The 24478-nt window shown below is 45.0% G+C and overlaps 1 protein-coding gene across 2 annotated transcripts; it reads right to left on the reverse strand.

Moving 5' to 3' along the window:
- Positions 1–16313: 16313 nt before the first annotated feature.
- Smim43 (small integral membrane protein 43) lies at positions 16314–21784 on the reverse strand. 2 transcript variants are annotated; one of them, XM_047567328.1, is made up of 6 exons: positions 21562–21784; positions 20728–20807; positions 19758–19828; positions 18611–18962; positions 17685–17794; positions 16314–17608 (listed from the first exon to the last, which is right to left on the reverse strand). In XM_047567328.1, exon 1 carries the CDS (start codon positions 21782–21784, stop codon positions 21593–21595), a length of 192 nt encoding a protein of 63 aa, XP_047423284.1. In that variant the 3' UTR covers positions 16314–17608; positions 17685–17794; positions 18611–18962; positions 19758–19828; positions 20728–20807; positions 21562–21592. The 2 variants fall into 2 exon arrangements, with proteins under 2 accessions (XP_047423284.1, XP_047423283.1); XM_047567327.1 differs by having other exon boundaries at positions 20728–20841.
- Between the last annotated feature and the right edge of the window lie 2694 nt (positions 21785–24478).

The raw sequence follows: 24478 nt of genomic DNA on the forward strand, positions 1-24478 counted from the left end.
ATCTACAAAGACAATATTAGTCAATAGAGGAAATCTGCGATATCCCAGAGTTTCACTACTAGAGAGGTAGATACCTGAGAAATATGAGAAAACAAGGGAAGAAAATGTTCCACACAAACCTAGATGGGATAGCAATAAAATCCAATGACAGCATGGCAGAAGAAATGTCAGAAAGGGAGTTCAGAATGTATATAATTAAAATGATCAGAGGTAGGATGTTTTTGGGGCTGTGCCCTTTGGGATGATACTATCCCTGACTCCTTGCACTCAAGTTCTCTCTGCTTCCTGGCTGTCATGACCTGAGCAGCTTCCCTCCACCATGTGCTTCCACCATGATATTCCACACCTTAGTCCCAGAGATTTGGGGCAGCCAATCATGGACCAAACCTCTGAAATGGTGATATACAAATGGCCAAAAGACATATGAAAAGATGATCAACTCCAAGAATCATTAGAGAAGTGCAAATCAAAATCACAATGAGATATCGCTTCTACCTACTAGGAGAGCTACTACCAAAAATGAAAAACAAGCCTGGTGAGGTGACGGCATTTGTAATCCCAGCAACTTGGGAGGCTGAAGCAAGAGAATTGCAAGTTCAAGTCCACCTGGGCAACTTAGCAGACCCTGTCTCAAAATAAATTAATAAAAAGGGTAGCGGCTCAGTGATACAGGATACCCGGATTCCATCTCCAATACCACAAAGTCAATAAATAAATAAATATGAATAAAATGCCAAGAGGTCTCATGCAAAAAGTGGAAAAGATGCAAAAACAGATGAGTAATATAAACAGAGAGATGGAAAGTCTTAAATATCAAAAGAAAATGCTAGAAATCAAAATCCCTATGACAGAAATGAATACCTTTAATGGCTTGCTAGCAGAGACATGTTAAAAAAAGAACCAGTGAACTTAAAGCTATATCTATAGAAATTTCCAATTAAAAAAGAGAATTTTAAAAAACGAAACAAATATCCAAGAATTGTGAGATAATGACTAAATTTATAACACACACATTATTTGGATACCTGGAAGAGAAGAAAGATAAAATGGAACAGAAGAATTTTCTAAAATTGATGAGAGATGCCACACTACAGATCCAGAATTTTAAAGAATATTATGTCAGATGAAAAACAAAAATTGTACATCAAAGCATATCATAAACTGCATAAAATCAGAGACAAAAAGAAAATCTTCAAAGAAGATTCTGGGATGGAGGGCTGGGAACTGTCTTATCTAGGTATAAAATTAAGAATCACATTGGCCTTTTCTTTAGTAACCATGCAAATAGGAAGAGTGGAGTAAAATATTTAAAGCATTGAAAGAAAAAAAGAAAGAAAAACCACAACCTACAATTTCATACCTAGAGAAATTATCATTCAAAATTGAAGAAAACTAATAACTTTCTCAGATATATAAATATTGTTGGTATTTATCTTCAGTAGACCTGCCTTATAAGAAAGAAAAAGAAAGAAAATGCCGAAGCTCTCCAGAGAGAAGGAAAATAATACAGGTCAGAAACTTGCATCTACACAAAGAAAAAATATTCAAGAAATGAAGTGTTGTAAGATAAGCCACAATAAAATCTTTTAATTTTCTTATTTTTAACTGATCAAACAAGAAAACTGTTTAAAATAATAATAGCAATAATATCCTAGATAATTATAGTTGATGTATAAGTGAAATGTATGACAGCAATGTGGTAAGAGATGGGAGGAAAGAATTGGAAATATTATAAGGAACCTGTACTATCCATGAAGTGGTATGGTGTTATTTAAAAGTGAACTTATATTAGTTGTAAATGCATATTTGCAAACTCTAGGGCAATGACTAACAAAGAAAGCTAAACAAGAATAATTGATATACTAAGAGACAAAATGGAATCATGTAAATGCTCAGTTAAAACCAAAGAGGCAAAGTGAGAAAAAGAAACAAGAATTAAAAGTAACAAAATGAAAAACAACTGTTAGGTAGGAGTTCAGGGACATCAAGGTGAAGGAGACAGGGTATTAGAAAAAAGCCCAGGAGGACAAGACAAGGAGAGGAGTCCTGACCCTCACCCATTTCCCCATGACAACAACTCCATTACCATGACAACTCCTGCCCACTAAGGACTTATCACCATGACAACTCCCACCACTGAGGACATCACCATGACAACTCCCTCCACAGGTTCAAATTTTAAAATAACAAATGGGAGTAAAGGGACTGTATTCTAATTAGGTTTTCTAAAGTAACCAATTGGGAGAAAACATTCTGATCAGGAATTATAAGGTAACCAATGGGAGGAAATGGGATAAGGTCTTCAAACAGGTCCATTTAGGGATATAAGACAGTTTAGGATATAAGACCCTAACTTCCAGACATTGGGGCCTTGAGCCTCTCTCCAGCTCCATGGGCCCACTCCATTCTATCTAATGGACTGCCAACTTCACCTTCAATAAATCTGTACTGTTAAAAAAAAAAAAAAAAAAAAAAAAAAAAAAAAAAAAAAAAAAAAAAAATGATCAGAGAAGCAAACAAGGAGATGAAAGAGCAAATGCAGGCACTGATGGCATTTGCAGGCAAATGGATGAAATTGGAGAATATCATGCTAAGTGAGATAAGCCAATCTCAAAAAACTAAAGGACGAATGATCTCGCTGATAAGCGGATGATGACACATAATGGGGGAGTGGGAGGGGGGCAAGAAATGGAGGAAGGAGGGAATGTATAGAGGGATAAGAGGGGTGGAGGGGGAAATAACAGAATGAATCAAAAACTGTTACCCTAGGTAAGTGTATGATTACAAAAACAGTAGGTCTCTACTTCATGTACAGAGATATAAGATGTATCCCATTTGTTTACAATAAAAATGAATTAAAAAAAAGAAATAAAGCACTGAAAAATAAAAAATTTAAAAAAAAGAACAAAACCCTAGAAGGGTGGGGGATATATAGGTCTGTCAATATCAGAACAGAGAAACTGAAGACACAGTCGACCAATGGAATATTATACTGCAGTGAAAATGAATACCTTACAGCCACACCCTATAAGCTTGCATCTTAAAATAACATGTTGATTGAAAATAAACCATTGCTATAAAAAAAAAGTGTTCTATTGAATTTTTTTTTTTTTTTTTTTTTTTTTTTTTTTGCGGTGCTGGGGATTGAACCCAGGGCCTTGTGCTTGCGAGGCAGGCACTCTACCAACTGAGCCATATCCCCAGCCCCTCCACTGAATTCTTAATTTTATCTATTGATTCTTTCATTTCCAGAATTTCCATCTGGTTACTTTTTTAGAATCGGTATTTACCAAAATCGTTACCTTCCTGTATTTTCCCTCTTAAGTTAACCTCATGTCTTCTTTTAGTGCACTGAACATTGTAATGATGAATTTTCCAAACTCTCTCTCTGACATTTCCTCCACTCTGGTGTCAATGCAGTCACTTGTTAAATGCTAGGGGCTGTGTGGGGTGGTTTGTTCCTTGCTTGTTCATAGTGCTTGTACGTCTGCCCATCTACTGGGTTGATTACTGCTTCTTCTTACATGCAAGGGACAACTGAGTGAGCGTTTCTGTCTTAGGATCCAGGGCTGGTCAATGTCCATGGCTGATACTTTCACTTAATGTATGTCCTCCGCTGTTCCCAGAATCAGCACCACTTTGAGAGAAACCACTGAACCCTATTTACCACAATCATTTCAGAGCGAAGACACATACTGTTCAGCCTCAGGAAAAACAAAAGCTTGTTGACACTGATCTCCACGGTTCATCTAATTCAGGTATAAATTTGTAGTGAGGTTCATTTCCTGGCTTTGAAAGGGCCCACTGTTCTTCCAGCACCTGCATGTCAGAGCAAACTGGGCCTCCTCAGCAAAGGTGAGAGAACTAAACATAGATCCAAAGAATATGAACTTATTTTTAATGTCACAATTGTTGTAAACTACTTGGAACAACTGTCTTTTATTTTATAATTTTAATAAACAAGGTCATTAGTCCAGTTTTTCAGTTTGTTATTTTCATTTCACTGATTCTACTATGAACACATAAAGTACTGGTTTCAATAGAAAAAGTTGTTTTCAGATACACTCAGAGTCTCTGCTGTGACTCTCCTTTCTCTCTGCTCTTCATTCACTCAGTGGCTACCGTGTGGTCTGCAGTCCTGTGCTCTGCCTCTACACCACACAGCGGGCCATGCCCTGTCCTGCACCTTGCTCTTCCACAGACTGGAGGGCACTCCGTATCAGAAGGCATCTTCTCGGTCTCTGTGTAGCTTTACAGTGCATCATTGGGCATCTCCCCTCACTTCCCAGGCCTGCTGCACCACGGCAAGGCCATGACTAATGTCACCAAGGAGGAAATGAGCAGAATCCATGCTCGCTTCCAGGGCAATCTAAGAGTCAATGTTTCCTCTCCTGCTCTGGCTTCATGATCCCAGAGAACCAGTTATGAGATGAGATGGAAGCACCTGCTGACTGGGGTCACGAGAGGCAGTCAGTCCTCAGAGGGTCGCCAAGCCAGAGTGGAGCCCTTGAGCGGAAATAATAAGTCAGTTATGAATTAAGCCCCTGAGACTCTTGTTCTGTGTTCAGACACCACAGCACATGTATGGCTTCCTCACATCTGTCACAGAAAATTCTTAAAGCTAAGCCTTGTTAGCTGAATTCGAGACACCTGTAGGACTCCCTCAATATGACCTTATTATTCTGGACACAAAAATCTTAGCTAGCTATCAAAATGCTCCATCAAATAGCCACAGGTTCTCAGCCTATAAATTAAATTAATAATACACAGAGTTAAATTAAGACTAAGCCATAAAGTGATGGCTGAATTATTTAGGATATGATTCAACCAACACTCTGAATAACTAGGCAAGCCCAGGCTAACGTAGTGTGAATATGCAGTCATCAGTATTAGGAAGAACGAAAATGATCAAAGCATAAGACGTGGCCAAGCAGCGAGGCTTCACAGTTAATAGAGGAAGTGGGTTTGGACGTGAATGGATTCGTGCTTCGGCACTGTAGCCAGCAGAGGAGAAAAACGACTCAAGTGAATTAAAGGTTCAAAGCACTGAAAATAAAGAAGATGTTAATAAAAATTTAAGGAAATATGAGGGAGGAGAAAAGAAATGAAGAAACAACAAGCAATTACAAACTATCAAAGAGCAAAAGTCTGACAGTGAAATAGAGGAATCAAAAGGACGCACAGGGACTTCTGGCTTTGTTCTGTCTACAAGGAGAGGAAGTTGTCACTCCACTGTAACAAGTAAAAAAGAAAAACCCGAACTCACTGAGAAGGAGCCACTTTCCCCACATCCATCAGAGAATCGAGGTCTCGAACGGTAGAGCCGGGGCTGGGCTGTAGCTCAGTGGTAGACGGTGTGCTCAGCACGCGTGAGGCCCTGGGAAGTTGCAGCACACGTGGAGACCTCGGGAATTACACCTCATCAGAGCAGGAGTCCCCAAGTAGACACCTCGGGGGTTCTCCAAGGTAGGAAATCCCAAGCTGTAACTGACAAATTGCTGGAGTCTCCAAGGTGACGAGTCCAGCAGCGAAAGTCTCCAGGCTGCTCACTCAGGGGAGGCACACCTTCATGGGTCATCTCTAGGAGCCTTCTATGGACTCAACCTCAAAGTAGAGAAATACCCACTTACGCTCCGCTGTGGCAGACCAGGGGAAACCACTTTTATTATTTATTTATTTATTTATTTATTTATTTGTACTGGGGATTGATCGCAGGTGTGCATTTCCACTGAGCTACATGCCCAGCCCTTTTTAATATTTATCTTGACATAGGGTCTTGCTAAGTTGTTTAAGCTGGCCTCAAACTTAGAGTCCTCCTGCCTCAGCCTTCCAAGTCTCTGGGATTTCAGGAGGTACCACCACGCCTGGCCTGGAAATAACCACTTTTAAATACTCCTCAAGCATTATTTGCTTCTCAGTGGTGCCTGCAATCAAAAGAAACTATTTTGCCAGTTGCCACCTGACTGGGTTTCATCAGGGAACAAAAACCTGGGAGAAGGAAATGCCTAACTCCAGCCATCAATCCTTCCCATCCCATTTGAGGGGCAGAGAAAACTGAGAAGCTCTGGCCGAAGACAAACACAGTGACACAGGTTCACTGAAAGCCTGAGGCTTCATCACAGCAGCATAGAATGTGTCCCTCCCCTCAAAACACAGCTAAACGCCTCTTTGCCTCCATTCTTTTTACCCACAAGTCACATCAGCTTTACAAGGAATACGGAAAGGCTAGCAGAGCTTGAAGAGGTAGTGTCAGGGCTAGACTCAGATGTGGCAGGAATGTAGGAATGACCAAACCAGGAATTTAAAACAGATGTGATTTCTATGCTCAAGAAAAAGTACACAACATGTAAGAACAGATGGAGAGTCTAAGTAGTGACAGGGATATTCAAAGAAAAGCAAAAAGATGTAACAGACATCCAAACACAATAGCAGAAATGAAGAATGCCTTTGATGGGATTGTTAGTAGATCAGACATGACAAAGTACCAAGAATCTTGAGGGTACATGAATAGAATCTTCCAAAAATTAAAAGCAAAGAGAAAAAACATACTTAACTTCCAGGTACAATGGTCCACACTTAGTGACTCAGGAGTCTTAGGCAGAGGGATCAAGTCCAGTCTACGAAACTCAGCAAAATTCTGTCTCCAAATAAAAATCGATTAAAAGGACCGGGATGTAACTCACTTTTAGAGCACCTCTGGAATGAAGTTCTAGTAGTACCATCAATACTAATAATAAATTGTAGCAAGGACGATTGAGAATCTTCCTAAATTAATGTCAGACATCAGATCACATAACCAGGACAACATGAAGCAATAAGATAAGTACCAAAATATCTACACCTAGGCATGACATTTTGTTAGATACAAACTATGGCCTTAAAATCTTAAATGCTGCAGTCCTAGCCCCCAGTACTTCAGACTATGAGGATACCAGACATAGGGCTTCTAAGGAGATGGTTAAATTAGAATAAGGATTTTAGGGAGCATCTTAACCCAATCTGACTGCAGTTCTTACACAAAGAGGAAAGTTGAACATACAGAGACACACCAGAGGTACCAAACTGAGAAAAGCCTAGGTAAGTAAGAAGGTGGCCATCTGTAAACCCAGGATACAGGTCCTTGTAGAAACTAAGCTTGCCACCACCTTCATCTTGAACTCCAGCCTCCAGGGCTGAGAGAAAAGAGCTTGCTACTGTGCAGGCAACGCTGTCAGTGGTATTTGTTAAATGGCAACTCCAGCAAACCAACACAATATTTACCCTGCAGGCCACGTTAAGGCGAGGACTTTCAAATCTTAATACCAGTATGGTTTCTTTGTGATGTATATGTTGACTGAAAGAAGTTTTGCACATGTTATTCAATCACCAGTATATAGATAAAAAATAAGGGCTGGGGAGATAGCTCAGCTGGTAGAGTGCTTGCCTTGCAAGCACAAGGCCCTGAGTTCAATCCCCAGTACCACAAAAATAAATAAATAAATAAATAAATAAATAAATAAATAAAATAAAATAAATATATAGAAAACTTTAAATCCACCTGCATTAGAGAAAAACATGTGCAAATCCCTAGTACCAGAAAAAAGGAAGAGTAACCATCAGCAAGGTGGTAGACTACAAGTGACCCACTCATGACCCCTCACAGCACTGGAACTGGGCAGTCATCCATAAACAGAAGTGCCTTTGTGGGAATTACAGGACCCAGAGTACAGGTTGTAGAGTCCAGGACTAAGGAATGCTGTTATGAGAGGGTAGGCACACGTCCAGATGGCTGGTCTGTCAAATGTGGCGCTTCCTACAGACCTAGAAACAGCCTGAGTCCCTGCACACCTGGCTACAGCCCCTCCTGGCCTTGGTGCTACCATCAGTGCCATTGCCAAGGGTCCCAGAGGAGTCATGCCCACTCCCATCCTAAGTGACTGGCCTGCCAAGCTCAGTTGCAACGGCATGGCGTAAGAGTCCTGTACCATGGCCCCAGAGCTGCCCCCTGCAGACTGACAGCAGTCCTGCCCAACAAGGAACCCAATGGAAGGCCTGCTTGTCTGTGCCCCCAGAAGCAGCCTGCACACCCCTATCCCACAGCAGGACCTGAAATAGCTCCATCCCCACAACTTGGTCCTAAGCCCTCCCAGTCACAGTAGAACAAGTTGTCCTCCTCACCAGGGATGGACTGGGAGACACATGAATCCATGCCCACAGAGGCAAGGCAGTTGATCTTGGTCACACTGAAGATCCTCAAGGAGCCCCAGGACCAAGCTCCAGACCTGCTCAGCGGTAGCCCAGAGGCAGCTTTGCCTGCTCAGGAAACCAGCAGGAAACAAGCCTGTGCCCTCAGAAGCCTGAGGTCCTTGTGGTCTCAGCTGAAGCAGCACTGTGACCCAGTTCTAGCCCCTCTCAGTCAGAGTCTGAGGCCACTCCTGCCAGGGCAGGAGCCTATCCAGGGACCCAGCAGGAACACTCACAGGGACCTAGGGAAAACCGTACCAATTGATACACCTAGGAAAAAGGTTTAACCAGGAAGGTAAACATATGGACACTGGAAACTCTACGACATTGGTGAAATCAATTGAAGAAGAAAAATACATCATACTCAAGGATTGGAAGAATTCATTTTACCCCAACATCCATACTGCCCAAAATAATCCATACAATCAATGCAATTCCTATCAAAATTCCAATAGCATTTTTCAAAGAAACAGAAAAATAATCCTCGAATTTATAGGGGTCCACAAAAGACCACAAATCAGCAAAACAATCTTGAAAAGAGAGAACAAAGTTGGAGGCACTATACTCCCTGATTTCAAACTACAGTCATCCCTTGGCATCCATGGGGATGATCACAGGACCTCCCAGGAATACCAAAGCCAGGAATGCTCAAGGCCCTTACGTTAAATGGCACAGTGCTTGCACAGAGCGCACGCACATCCTCCCACAGCCTTTGTATCATCTCTAGATTTCTTCTAATGCCTAATACAATGTAACTATCATGCAGAATAATTTTTTTTACTGCATTGATAAGGGAATGATGAAAAGAAAAATGTCTGCATAGACTGCATAATGATGCAATTTTTCAATACTCTCAGCTGATGCCTGGTGGGATCCTCAGATGCAGAACCCAAAGATACAGACAGCTGTCTGTGTATTACAAAGTGAGCAAAAGATATCAAAACAGCATGGTACTGGCATAAAAACAGACATGCAGACCAACAGAACCACAAGTGGAGAGCCCGGAAGGAAAGCAAGTAACCTTTGACAAAGATGCCAGGAATAATCACTGGGAAAAGTGATCTCTTCAACAAAGAGTTCTGCAAAATAATGTAGGAATGGTAGCAATGGCTGCACAATATTAAGAATGTATTTTACAACACTGAGCTGTGCGCTTTAAAGCGTAGGATGGAACTTTCATGTGATGTGTATTTTACCATGAAAAAGTTGGAGGAAAAAAATCAAACCTGTTTTCAAATTCCAAATTAAAAAAAAAAAAAAGGATAAAAGTTTTGAGTCTTCCCTACCCAGCTGCAGGACTCTCTAGGTGTGTATGAGGCAAGAGGTGAGGAGGAGATGCCTGCAAAGAGCAATCAGCACTGGCTTAAAGATCCCAGATCATATTTCATTTTCCTAAGCAAGAGAGACATTTTTTTCATGACTTGAATCACATGGATCTCAATCATTTGATTCCTCTTTACAATAAAATCAGATTAAACTATCAAAAATATAAAACTGAGCCAGTCCCAGTGGTGCATAACTATAATGCCAGCTACTTGGGAGGCTAAGGTAGAAGGATCACAAGTTCAAGATCAGCCTGAGAAAATTAATGAGACCTTTTCTCAAAACAAAATTTTTAAATGAACTGTGGACAGAGTTCTGTGGTAGCAAGCACAAGGCCCTGGGTTCAATCCCCAATGCTCCAATAAACAAATATTTTGAAATATATTTATATATTTGTAAATATGTTTACCATACTTCACATATTTTATAAAGGGAGAAGACCTGGTCATTGGTACTGCACGACTTGAAAGAGTTATCCATGGACGTACCTCCATGCATCATGAACATACAGTCTCTGCTGGAAGGTTCCACACTAATCCAGTTCATCCTTCAACATCTGCAGGAGGAGGATGAGGGAATTTGAAGAGAACATACTCTCACCTAGAGATCAGTTCACAGCCCACTAATTTAACAGATCACAGGAAAAAGAAAATTTGTTGAGTATTAGAGTAACTGGTTAAACTAGATTTTGACATTAATATGAAAGGCATCAATAGCATTACCAAGTGTACAATGAATTAATACAAAGTTACTAAGCACCAAAAAATTTGTTTGTTTGGTGCTGGGGATTGAACCCAGAGCCTCATGCATGCTAGACAAGTGCCTAGCATATGCTAGACAAATGCCCCTGCCCCAAAGAATATTTAATATGTTTTTTACACTGTAAAACCATTGAGATATCACTCTGAATCTGATAAAACAAATTTAAAATGGAAAGTAACTTGAAAATTTAAATTGTCTCTATTGGGATTTTTCAGATAAGCAGAACCAATAGGATATGCAGACAAAAAAAAAAAAAGAGATTAGGAGGGATTAACTCACATGATTAGGGAGGCTAGGAAGGTCCATGATTTGCACTCTGTAGGCCGGAGACCCAGGAGAGCCAGTGATGTCCTCCCAGTTTGAACCTGAAGGCCTGTGAACCAGAGGAGTCAGTGGTATAGGATAAAGTCCATTTTCAAAAGGCCAAGCAGAAGCTCCAGCGTTTGGGGACAGAAGATGCATGCCCCCACCAAGCACGGAACAAATTCACCCTTCTTACGCCCTTTTTGTTCAGTTCAGGCACTGCATGGGTTGATGATGCCACCCTCACTGGTGAAGGCAACCTCCTGCCCTCAGTCTCATTCAATGCTGATCGCAGACACACCGGTACCTGAGCACCCTCAGCCAGTGAAACCACATAAATTAGGCAGCACCGCAGCTGATCTCTCCTGCTCAGGGACCCCGCTCTATTCTGCCTTTTCCATCTCTCCTCTGACCCTGGTCCCCTCCTTCTCCCTGCCTCTCCCAGGTCGTTCTCTTTCACGTTCACTGTGCCACTGCAAGTCAACCACCACCCCACCCTCCCTTCTCTTTCTCCCACCTCTCCCTGACTGAGTTCCCAGTTCTTGGTCCCTCCTCCTGCCCTTCCTCCCCATCTCAACATAAATAACCTCAGAGAAGGAAGGGTCCACTTTAGAGTGGGCATCAAAAATGAAACAGACCCTGGGAGATGTACTTGGTGGGATGCGATTTGGAACAGAGAACACTGGTGTCCAGGACGGGGTGCCTCTGGGCCTCGGGCCTCCATGAGGTGGTGCTGACAATGGGAGGCTTAGGGAGAGGCAGGCTAGGCCCGGGGCTCAATGACGGGGCACTTCAGGAAAGGAGTGGGTCTGCAGGATCCCAGAACCAGGGAGAGCGGCAGGTCCTGGTTGTCCCAGGGAACAAGAACGGAGGCTGAGCCCGGGTCCTGGCCACACCGAAGTGAGAGGGCAGAGGCTGAGCCTGGATCCTGGCCACCAAAGTGAGAGGGCAGAGGCTGAGCCTGGATCCTGGCCACACCGAAGTGAGAGGGCAGAGGCAGAAACGGCATCCTGGCCACCAAAGTGAGAGGGCAGAAACTGACCCCGGGTCTGGTTGCAGGATTCCAGGGGCAAAGACAGCAGACTGAGCCTGGGTCCTGGCCGCCCAAGGTGAGAGAACAGAGGCCGAGCCCGAGTCCTTGAAGACAGTGTGCGAGGGCAGAGGCCGAGCCCGGGTCCAGCTGCCCAGATGGGAGGCAGAGGCAGAGCCCGGGTTCCTGCCTCCAGGTGAGAGGACAGAGGCCGAGCCCGGTCCCCGCCGCCGAAGCTGGAGACCCAGGGCCAGGAGGCGCTCTGAGGAGGGGACTCGCGGGCGCGGAGCGGGCGAGGACAGGGCCCCGCTCTGGGGCAGGCGGACGAGGTGGCCGGCAGGGTCCACGAGGACCTGAGGTACGAGGGCCAGGGTGTGACTCCCAGGACGCAGGCGGACACGCTCTAAACCCGAGAAGGGCGCGGTCAGGGCGGGTCCCTGCGAGTGCAGCCGCCGCAGGGCTGAAGGAAGAAATGGCCCCCAGAACTACCCGCCGGGCTTCCGCTACGACTTCCGGTGGGCAGAGAACCGCGACCTGGGGCGGGGCTCGGGCTGTGTGGGCGGGGCCTCTGCCGGGGCGGGGACTCGAGGGCGCGGCTGCATGAGGGGGCTCTTTGGGGGGCCTCTTCCGGGGGGGCCTCTTCCGGGGCGGGGCCTGCGCGGCCCGCCCCCTGCTCGCTGAAAGGCGCGGGAATCCCTGACCTCAGGAGCAAGAAGCACGTGGCTGCCCAACACCCTGTTGCCAGACATTTTTCCCCAAGAACAGGAACCAGGCCTCCTTGGAAAATGGTTCATGAGGCGGGCAGGTCTAAGAGGAGGACAGAGGGAGGGTACGAGGTGAATCCTGTGCTGGAAGGTAAGGAACTTCAGGAATAAGGGGGCAGGTGAAAAGACGGGAATCAGATCGGTCTCACGCTCCGCATTTGGGATGATTTTAGCATCAGAGGGAAGAATGAGTTTTCCTGGTAGCGTGCAAGGAGATTAGAAGCCATCATTCTTAACTGAAGGACAACACTGTGTTCTCACAACACACCCACAGTTAAGCCAGGGGACGAATGGAGTTAAACTGCTGGTGTGTGGTAGCGGGTCCACCCTGTGTAGTTATGCCACAACCTCACAGTGTACTCAGTAAGTACAGTTTTAACTTATCAATCACATGTCAGTAAAGTTGGAAGGGAAAAAACACTACATAAGAGAAGGAGGACTTGAACCCTCTTGACAGGTCCATTGGGGGACTGAAGAACAGCAGAAGCTATTGCCTCCAAGTGGGAGAGACACAAGCAGACACAGAGAACTAACTCACCGGAGCAGCCAACCTGAGCAGAATCTCAGTGGGGACCAGTACCACGGTGGGAAACCCCAACTGAAATTTACCAATTGCTGAAGGCAGACTATAGACACATTTGAGGTTTGATAGACACATTTGAGATTTAAAATTTTAGAGGTCCCAGGTTTTTGTGAGTTTTAATCTCCAGAATTCCTCCCTCCTGGGTTCTCACAGTGAAGATCAGAGAAAAAAAAAAAAAAAATACCCTGGTTCTTCCAGCAGGGAGGGAGGGGGAAATTATTCATTCTGAAATAAGTCTGGAGAATTCGTTCTTAATAAAGCTGGCTTTCAAGAGAAGCAGTTTCATCAGAGCCTGGGGTGTCACCAGATCCTGGCCATCCCACGGGAAGGAAAGTACCAGCTGTGGCCCCCAGACTTCTTGTCCTAGCTAAGGTGGGAAGGGGTAGTAGAAGCACTTAGGAAAGTCACATCCCAGACACACAAGCTCACCACGAGCTCAAGATGGGGTCAAAGGACCACAGAACACCTGGCCTCCCTACCCCTGAGGCCACATCAGTGGAACTGATGTCCATCAGGAGAGGAACCTGACAGAAAGAATCACACTCTAAGAACTTATTCAAGAAGTCTCTAGGGACCCCCAAAGACAAACAGTGAGACAAAACCAAGGATGTCAGAGAAAATTTTAGCCTCCAACACCTTAGAGGCAAAGCAAACTGTAAATACAGCCTAACACCTAATCAGATTAGCATAACCCACATGAGACCAACTGTGACTACCTCCTCCAATACACTTAAAAATAAAATATGTAAGGCGATCAGCCCTATGGGCATGGTGGTGCACCCCCATAATGCCGGCAACTCAGGAGCCTGAAACAGGAGGACCGCAAGTTCAGCAGTTTAAAGGGGCCCTGTCCCAAAATGAACAAGTGAAAAGAGCTGGGGATGTAGCTCCGTGGTGGAGCGCCCCTGTATTCAGTTCCCAGTACTAATATATGAAAACAAAACTACAGAAAGATTTTTTTAAATTACAGAAATAGCATGTTCCCCAATATCAAGATATTTTTAATTATGTTTCAGTACAAATTTTCTAAATGCATGGGATCTTATCGGGATTACCTTTCAAAAATTAATCTGTAGATTATAGGTGGGATAGGAATGGTGTCTAGAAAAATACAAAAGAATCCGTAGAGAATGGGAGGAAGATTTAACCTCATTATGTTCGTGTTTATAAATAAAATTCACCAAGAGAAGGAAAGAAAATAACAAAAAACCATAAGGAACTAAAGGATACCCCAGCAGAAAGATGGGCAAGATACGAATAGGCAGCTCGCAAAAGAACGAAGAGCATTTTAAAATGCTCAAACTGAGAGAAAATAAATGCCAGCAAGGGCAACGAACTATCCCCCTTTTTTTATATATAAACTTTCTATTCTTTTTTTTTTAAATTCTTTTTGTAGTTGTAGCTGGACAGCATGCACTTGTTTTATTTTTTTATTTTTATGTGGTGCTAAGGATGGAACCCAGTGCCTCACACATGCTAGGCAAGTGCTCTACCAATGACCTGTAGCCCCAGCCCAAACTATCCCCCTTTTACCTTTGGAATGCATAGATGAAAAGATTCTCAAAATGCTGAATTGGCACGGATGGAGAGAAATGGGCAACTCCCACACTATTGAGGCAGCTCTAACCCATGCGTCCTTTCTGGAGGCCATCCAGCCCTCAACAACTTGTAACAAAGTACAGAGTGACCTTGAACCACCCTATCTAACTTCCAGAAACCAAAGGAATGTGAACAGTTGTTGGCACAAGATCCAAAGCAGGGTAGACTTACTGTCCACTGGAACTGTTTGCAGATAGACCAGGTCAGCAACAGGAGCACACACGGTCACTGAAATGTCATGCAGATCATTGTCATTATCTCTCTCTCCTGCCGGGTTCAGAAAACTGTTTGCTCGCACCTGGAGTAAGACTAATGAGGACAGTTCCCACTTTCCACAATAGGAAGGCATGCAGACGTCCCTCTTGGCTGAGTGCCATCCCACTGTGGACCCAAGTTTAAAGAAAGGAATAAAGGAAGCAGAGTGCCAGGTGGGGTTTTCTTATGAAATTTGACCATTTTCAACTGAAATTATTTAGGCCTCGTAATGTGTATAGATTTCAGCCTTTGAGTAGGAGTTTATTACAAAAGTTCAGATTAATAAGCTTCTGTAGTGAATATCAAGACTCACTATAAAACTTCAGTAATCAAGGCAGTGTAGGAATAGGATAAGGATGGCCCCATGGGACAGAAAAGGGAGCCCAGAAATAGAGCCACCCTTACAGGGTGTCTGGTATTGACACAGATGACAAAGTAGTCCAGTGTGGAAAGGGATGCCTTTTCCACAAATGAAGAAGAAAGAAGAGAGAGAAGGAAGGAGAGAGGGTAGGAGGGAGGGAGTAACAACTGGATTATTTATGTGTTTTAGAAATCTGTCTTTACCTTACACTATACACAAAATATTCAAAATGAATAATAGACTTAGCTAAAATTATACTTCTATAGCTATAATGTTAAAGTTAAAATTGTACTTCTATAGCTTAAAATAAATCATATAAAAATATTTTTGGTTACCTAGAGAGAAGGTAATCATCTTTTAGGACACAGAAAGCAACAAACATAAAGAGGTGGGTAAATTAAACTTCAAAATAAAAGTACATCTTTTAAATAAAATATTGTTAAGAAAATTGATAGGCTAGTCACAAACTAAGAGAAAATATTTGCAAAGCACATATCTGCTAAAGAACTGTGTATGGATGTGTATAATTCAGTAAAAGCAGACAGCACAGGATAGGGAACTTGTAGAGAAAAAGGTCCAAGTGATGCTCAGTGGGGAAAACGGTACCTGAAAAAAAGAATTCACTAAGACTACCATGACCCTCATACGTTACCCAAATTCGGTGGAAGAATGATTGAATATTTTTAAAAGATAACATTAGGTGAGCAGAGGCATACACCTGTAACCCCAGCAGCTCAGGAGGCTGAAGCAGGAGGATCGTGAGTTCAAAGTCAGCCTCAGCAAAAGCAAAGTGCTAAGAAACTTAGTTAGACCCTGTCTCTAAATAAAATATAAAACAGGGCTGGGGATGTGGCTCAGTGGCTAAGTGCCCCTGAATTCAATTCCTGGTAACAAACAAACAAATTTAAAAAAAAAACATTAATTGGCATATACACTTGCTCTATTAATCTCATCCTAATTAACTCTTCATAAACTTTGGGTAGTAATTACCAAAAAAAAAAAAAAACAAGCAATACACATACACAAAAACTGAGTTACATGTAAGTATTATTTTTTATTTCACAGTTTTTTTTTAAAAATATAAATCACTAGGTATTTTGGAAAAACATACACAGGATAATCATTTAAAAGTCACAATGTTACAAAAATTTAAAAACCTGCACAATAGGTCAAAATAAATGTAGAATCACTCTGACCTAGAAACACAAGATGGCCACTAGGAGGGGGAAGTGGACCTGGCCTGCGGTTTCTCTGTCATCCATCATCACTGAAAGCAGTCCCCCAGACAGACTCCCAGAACATTCCTGTGTCCCAGGAGGGTGTGTGATGTACACATGTCAAGTTAGCATATTGAATTTAGTTCCAAAGTACCGCTTCTCCTCGTCCTCAGGGAGGAGGGTCCACTGCAGGGTGAAACAGGAAGGCCACGGGCCTGGCCCACACCCATCCCCGGCCCTGAAACACTAGAAAGCACAGGATATGGACCATGTGTCCGACAGCAGAGCCACCGGCCCCATGCGGTCAGTTTTACTTATTGACATAAGGAAAATTGAAATGCTACCTCCTCAGTCACAATAGCCACATTTCAAGTGTGTACCAGGCTCATGTGACTGGCGGTTACCATAGTGGAGACTGCAGATATGGAACGTTGCTATCCTCACAGAAAGTTCTTTGGACAGCCTTGGATGTGGGAAGTGATTCTTCTCCCTCTGCTTTGCCAGGATGTAGGCTGCTAGTGGAAGCAGCTTTGAGAGCGAGTCTCCTGGGATATTCCTAGCTTGGTGGCAGAGTCACAGAAGGAAGTCAGGAAGACTTTCTTTGCATAGATTATCTCCCCAGTGCATAAAAGGGATGGTCTTTTATGGGCACCAAATACACAAACCTAGATTCCACTAAAATCCGACTGACAGGAAAGTTAAGAGGACACAAACGATGGTCGTGAGGAAGAACAGCGCTTCGGGCTGTGTTAAGCCTCCATGAAGATACGTCCGCCCAGAAGGGGCCCAGGAGGGCAAGGCTGCCTGCTGAGGAGAACACCTGGCATCTTCCCTCACCTGGCTGCAGCTCAGCAGCGCTGCCCAAAGTCCCAGCAGCTGGGAGGGGGGCCACTGCCTCAATCCCTTTCAAGCATTGTGCTCCTTCACAATTGGATTTTGTCACCAGGGCACAGACAGCTGGTTGTCCACTTGAGACCTGCTGCCATCACCCCTCACTGAAAGAATGCAGATTTCAATTGAAGGCTGCAGAAGCTCCATTGCATCCAGATGGCAGCTGCCCGTAACGGGGGCTGGCAGCTTTGAGCAGCCGAGAAAGCTCTTCCAAAGGAAATGGATTCAGACTGCATGACCAGCCACTGCTCTGGGCTTCCTCCATCTGGTGGGGAGATGCAAGGGCCATCTTGGGACCTACAGGAAAAAGCCAAGGGAGTCACCTAAAGCCTGATGGCTGTGAGCTGCGGAGCTGACACCAGTGGTCACCTACCTCCAGCACACATCAGTGTGAGTTACTGGAGAAAAGAACAGCCCTAATTAAGCCACTGTCCATCACCGTCCTACTCTGTTATGAGATAGCCATCCAAGGGAGATTTCCATCTGAAAGAAAGAACATCCTGTCTGAAGAATGGACCCATTCAGTAACTTAAGGGACTTCTTAGGCATACTAGTAAAACATAGTCTGAGTATAGGACTTTCAGCTTCAACTCAGCCTTGCCTTAGGATCTCTCTGTAAAGACCAAGAATGGCAGAAATGGTCCCTCATGAAATGAAGCAGCTGCTGATATGGATTTTTAGCTTACTCCATGAGGAAACTTCCCCTGTGTGCTTATTCTGTTCTGAGCACTCTTCAGACACAGTTCTGTCCTTCAACTTACCCAGCGTATGTATGATAACATGGTCACTACTCAGATAATCAGATCTGTATTTAATCTAGAAGTTTTTAAAAATTCTGTGTGGACAAAATAAGCAATGGAGAATTGAGGAATTTGTTTCTCTGATTCAAACAAACAACAAAACATCTGCATCAAAGATCTACAACTCAATTCTTAACTTGCTCTTGAATGTGACACAGACATCAGCAGTTATATCTAATGATCCGAGAGTTTCGACTATGAATTTAGCTTAAATAAGCACAGATACCTCAGACTAGTTATAAAGATTGAAACAAAGTACAGAACTCTGCAGATACTTTTTATGTACTGTATTAGTATCTTCAGTATTCTTAAAGTCCCTAATCAGTACAACTTACAAAAAGTCAGTGTTTCCTACTATCCAAAATGTTTTCTCCATTACAGTGCTTAAAATTTTAAACGTTTAATATTTAACTCTAGTGCACTTACTTTGAAACTACAGACAAAATCAGGGACATGGAATGTCAAATCAAAAATAGAGAATTGCATATTTTTTACTTACCTAGTTCCAACTTTCCACCCCTGCAAGTGAACCAAAAACAAATCCTGGCATCCTGTCATTCCCAGAAAAGCCAGTGCATGGCACACTCAGGGTAAATTTTATCTTATTCTGCAGAATCACACCAGATGGCATCAATCCTGCATCTACAGCTGTGCCCTAAAATCAAAGTCGGGGCACAGGAATCTGCGTTATTAGACGTTTTGGGTTTTGCAGGTGTGGATGTGATGTCATTCTCATCCAACTTGAATGGACTGTCTTTCCAAGCGGAATTGTGCATCCACTTCACTTGCAAGCTTGGAAATGAAGAAAACAATCCAGATTGTCCTAATAAGATTGGAAGTCATTTGAACAGCTGAAATTTAGAAATAATGAAATTAGGACACTTGAAATAAAATACTAATATTGCATTATTGAATTATGGCTCATTTCCTTATGACGCAAGAAATTCAACTTGCAGTCTAACATTGCTGAAATCACTAAAAACCTGTTGTTGAAAATAAAACAGAAACATTTCATAATCAAGTTACACTTAGAAAATGAGCAGTTATTTTAAACTTTTCTGACTTTTCAAATGCTTTAATGTCTCGTTCATATTTACCCCATCTTTAAAAATGAGTTGGCCTAGCAGTTGTGAGAAGCAGGGCATCAGTGATGGAGTAGACAGCAGGTGGAGCCGGGGACCTGGACCACTGAGGGATCAAAGCATTCCATCTGGGTCGAGAACTCCTGAGCTTTAAAATCGTTCTGATTGGTGAGATCAGTTCTACGCTAGGTCTTGGGAAAATTATGATTGAAAAAATAAATAAGAAAAGGCAATTTGTGGAGGGGCGTCAAAGTTTCAAAAGCAGAATCCCTAGCGAAGCCAGGGCAAGGAAAGAGATAAGGAGCAGGAAGTTGTAAGAGCTAATGTGAGGAACTCCAATACCACGTTTAGGGCCAAGCTCCAAGCAGAACATGGACCACAGGAATGGATATTCTGTTTTGGCCTGAATAATTAGGAACTAAGTAATTGATGGATTAGTTTCCCAGGAGGATATATAATGGCACCAGACACAAGATAGAAAGGCAGCCACTCTTCTCAGGAACCCAAGTCAGTAGAACCAGTGGAGAAACAAAGTCAAAGCTGAGATGGTAACAAACTGCTTACCCAGAGTTCCCTATGATCTCCCATCAAAGAAGGTCGGGGGCGGGGTGAACTTCTAGACTCCAACAGTACTGCTAGGAAGATTAAAGGATGGAAAAATCAAGACGCCAAGCAGATGGTTAAAATCATTTGCACTCTGAGAATTTGTAAAGTGTAGAATCATTGTTTACTAGCCTTGTAAACAACCATAATTGCTAATTACTCCCACATTCATCTTCAGTGTTCATATTAACCATACAACCCTGTAACTAAATGCCACTGCAGAGGTATCAACCAATTAGAGAGCTATTGTTCAAAGCTCAACATGATTCACTGCAGCTGATTCTGGGAATTCAAACTGGAAACTCAAATCAAGTCTTACTATAACTCTGAGAAAGACATAACAAAGAGGTAAGAATTTGCTCATGTCATAAAAGTTAAAAGAAACCACTTAATTTGAGAACAGCTCTGTTTGGACAAAGTGAAATAGAAACTGTGGGAAACCATCTGCACACCTCAAGCCAATACTAACTCACCTAATGGAGACTATTTTTTCTTCCTTTGGATCATCAAAACAATTGTCTTCTACTTAATTTTGTATTATCTGCTTAGGCAAAAATTAGTCATGCCCCTGGTTTTAGCCTCTCCACATGGTCTTTGTGTCTAAAAGTAACAATGTTTCCAATATTGTAGTGCCCACAAAGCCTGTCCACCATCAGTAAACCCAAGAGCAGAATGATTGTTAAAATTGTTAACATTCCTTACACCACCTCTAATTTCCATAATCCTCTACCTAGACTTCCGATCCTGAAATGAACTAGACATCAGCTTTGGCTCCCTGGTCCCAGCAGAAGCTCAGCTGTTCTGAGCAGGAGAGAGCCCTTTACCTGTGGTCCCCATTTCCCTCATCCCAGCCCTTCACTTTGTTAGGCCCTGGTTCCCCGAAGGTTAGGTACAACTAGGGGAGACGTGAAAGTGGCGTGGTCCAGCTTACCCTTTGCAGACAGCCCGGTTCTCCCATTGCCAGCCTCCTGGTGCAGCTGCGGTGCTTGGCGCTCAGTGCGCCGCCTGGGTCTGGAGGACGAAGTTATTCCCGCGGTAGCATCGCCTGGAGAGTACCCAGGCCCACTGCTGAGTCTACTCCACCCGACCAACTTCCCAGTAGAGCCCTAGGAGCCACAGGCGCACTGGCGGTCCTCTCTGCCCTGTGGCCCTACGCTGGAGGACAGTACCCCTCTTCGCCACCCTCCATGCCATCCCCAGGAGCTCACAGACCCGCCAACCTGAAGGCATCTTCCAAATGACTCTCACTCTCACGTTCGCCCTCTTCAATCCCAGATTCCACACCCACCCTAGAAGGCGCCCAGGCTGAGTAGGGATCGAGGGCAGGAAAGAAGCCCTCCCCCCAGGGGAACCCTGAACGCCCTGTCCCCGGACGGCCAGTACAGTCGTCTGCGGACGCACAAAGACATGGAAGGCAATAACTGGGGTGACCCAGGGCGCCCCGTTTCCTCCCGCCGCCGACCCCAAGGCTCCGCTCCTCCTGGATAATTTAGATCCTTAGGTCGACAGCGGGTTTTGTTGGTAAGCGGCTGGAGGGATGAGCTGAATGGTGGAATTTCCAGCTGTTGGCACGAAGACGGGACTGGAGAGAGGCTTGCAGCAGGTGCTGGCAGCAGGTGCCCGAGCCCCTGCCTACTGCCCTCTCTCCTCCTCTCCGCGCGCCCGTGCGCACAGCCTGGCCGCCCCAGCACTGGGGTCCCCTACGCGAGCCTCCGGGAGCCTAGGAGTCCCCACCCACTCAGGCCCCGACATGCCGCCCGCGCACCTGGATACCGGGGGTCGCGGCCGCACCAGGCTCACACCGCCTGCTCGTGCGGGAAGCCCCAGGGCTCGCGGTGCAGCGACAGGCGCCCGGGCTGGAGCGTCCCGGCCGTGCTGGCCACCGAGTTCTTCAGCTGCTTGATGACCACGAAGAGCAAGAGGAAGAGCAGGAAGAGCAGGAAGAAGAAGAGCGCCAGGTAGAGCAGCAAGTTCAGCTCCCACTCCATGCTGCAGGCGCCGCGCAGCTGCGAGGAGACGCGCCCCGGAGCCGGAGTACCCGGGGCTGCGACTGCCGAGCAGGCGCGAGAGCCCGCGCTCCGCTCAGGTCCTCCTCTAAGGTCCTCCTCTGCGCCCGGAGCGCGCCAGCAGATCTCTGTAGGAGCAAACCGCGGCAGGCGGGGACACCGGTCTCCAGGGGCGTCGGGCTGGTGACCCGCAGAGGAGCTTAAGATCTCCACTGGAAGCACCCGCCGCGCAGGGTCTCTAGTCCCCTCCCTTCCTAGTATCTTTTGTTACCCCCACCCCCGTTTCTGAAAAGCTAGGCGATGTGTGGCCCAGAGACACTGAAGGACTAAAGTGACAGTGAAGATGGAGTCCCCAGTGCCACCGAGGGCTTCGTGCCAAGAAATGACTTAGGGGACCTGAGTGAGGTCCGCTTGATGTTGCCTGCTCCTTGGAGTGGCGGATGCGCTCAGTACGAGTGTACTTCATTTGGAGGACAGCTCTTAAGGAGAACATTGAGGATAAAATGCATTCCAGAGTTGTATTGTGCAAAGTTTTCAAACGTTGGCTTGAAATTAAATTTCTTTGAGGATAAGAGAAAAGAAAATATACTGAAAGTGCTCTATGAAGACCCTAGCACCTGTGTTTGACTGAGGTCCCCACAGCCCTTAAATGGAGCCTTGAAAGAAATTCAACTTTTCTCTTACTGTGCAACAAGTCACCTCAAAACTTAGAGGCTTGAGGCAATGTAGTCATTGGGTATTTCTCCGTTTCTTTATGGGTCAAGAATTGGTAGCTTAGCTGGGTATTTCTGGCTTAGGTGTTCCCAAAAGGGCTGGCTGTGGTGTCAGCAAGGGCTGCAGTCATCCAAGGGCTTCCACATGGCTGCTGTGGTCTGGAAGGAACCCAGCCGCGCTGCAAGGCATGGGCTCCCTCCCAGTGGGCTTCTCCACAGGGCCGCCTGGGTGCCCACCACACTGGTTCTGGCTGGTGGAGAACCAGCAACCCAGCAGAGCCAGGAGCTGCAGAATGCCTACCACCTGAGGTGTCCCTGCTGCAGTGCCCCTTTGCCACACAGGTCAGCCCTGTCCAGCACAGGAGTCCTGAGACACGAACACAGGGTGAAGATCACAGGAGACTCCGTGGAGTCCAGCTGTCGCCCTGTGTCATCCTTGCCTGTTTTGGGAGCCTCCAGTTGTATTTCATTCTTCGCTTGTGAAGATTCATGAGAGACCCCTGGGCTGAGTCTGGGGGATGAGGCCTGACCAGCAACCCAGGTTGTGTGATGGGCAGCTGTTCCAGGGATGGCAGGGCTCCAAGAGGACAGCTCTGAAAAAGCCATGGCCTGGAAGCCCCAAGGGCCGTCCTACCCTCAGCTCCACCTGCCGGCAGCACTTTTTCTCTGCATCGCTCAGTCCCCTCCCCCTGTAGCATAATGTACTTTTTCCTCAGGTTTGTTGTTCATTAAGAATGTGTTTCACGATATAAAGATCCATTTCTATTATTCTATGATTGAGGGTCTCCAGTCTTAAAGGCCATTTTTAAAAATGTCCAGGCCTTTCCGCTAAGCATCATACCACCCACCTGCCCCTCATGTTATACTGATCCATTAAGCTAGGGATGTGGCTCAGTGGTAGAGCACTTGCCAGACGTGTGGAGCCCTGGGTTTGATTCCCAGCACACGCGTGTGTGCACACACATACATAATGATCCACTTCACAGGCACTGGTATGCTGGAGCAGGCTCATAATGACTCACAAGAACACTTGTTAAAATTTTCAAGCCAATTGTTTAAAAAATCTATTATTAGAAATTAAATTATATGAATTCACAAATGTTAACAAAAACATAATAAAGGCTCAAGACTTTTGCTTCCTAAATGTTTCCAATGTGCCTCTGTTGTAGCTGCGTGGTGGAGACTATTCCTGACTGCACATCTCTCTCTTCCAACTGTGTTCAGTGATGTCATCTTAGTAGCTTGAGACTGGCCAGGGTGTAAGTGTGTACCCCAAGGAACACAAATGCTTCGCATCAGGTCCAGAGGGCCTGTCGTTAGACATTAGAAGGTTTATGCAAGTTAACAAGTTTTGATTTCTCTGACTTCCCAGAATCCATACATCTCCACTCTGGGCACCATGTGTTCCTCTTGTGGAATTCTCCATTTTATGTAATCTTGGCAAGAGGACAGCTCCCCGTGCCTGCCTTCCGTTGCCTCCTCCCAGTAAGGAAATGAAGGGGATCAGATATAGCTTCTACCCACCCCTGGAACCGTGTGGGGAGGAGGGCAGGAAGAACCTGCCAGAAGCTCAGCCAAACATCCTGATTCCAGACTGGAGCCTGGGAGCTGACAGAGCAGGAGGGAAGGTTTGGAGTAGTCTAGTTGCAAGGGTGCTCTGAGAGCCAGCCCAGTCCCAGGCGTGACCTGGGGGTGGCTCCTGGCCCTCTTGTCTTCTTTCTGTTCTGTTACCTCTATTGGTTTTCCAGGAAATCTTGTTGTAGCTAGTCAGAGTGGCTAGTCCCAGCTAACAGATGAGGACGCCGACTGATGAAGAACACTTAGCCAGGCTCGGTGGCACATACCTATGATCCCAGCAGCTCGGGAGGCTGAGGCAGGAGCATGGCAAGCTCGAGGACAGCCTCAGCAACTTAACAAGAACCTGTCTCAAAATAAACATAAATAGGACTGGAGATGTAACTCA

Source organism: Sciurus carolinensis, chromosome 10, assembly GCF_902686445.1.
Source record: "Sciurus carolinensis chromosome 10, mSciCar1.2, whole genome shotgun sequence".
Classification (NCBI taxonomy): Eukaryota; Metazoa; Chordata; class Mammalia; order Rodentia; family Sciuridae; genus Sciurus; species Sciurus carolinensis.

Coding starts and splice junctions, on each gene's coding strand:
- Smim43 (XM_047567328.1), bottom strand. CDS start 21,784: ATGGAGTGGGAGCTGAACTTGCTGCTCTACCTGGCGCTCTTCTTCTTC.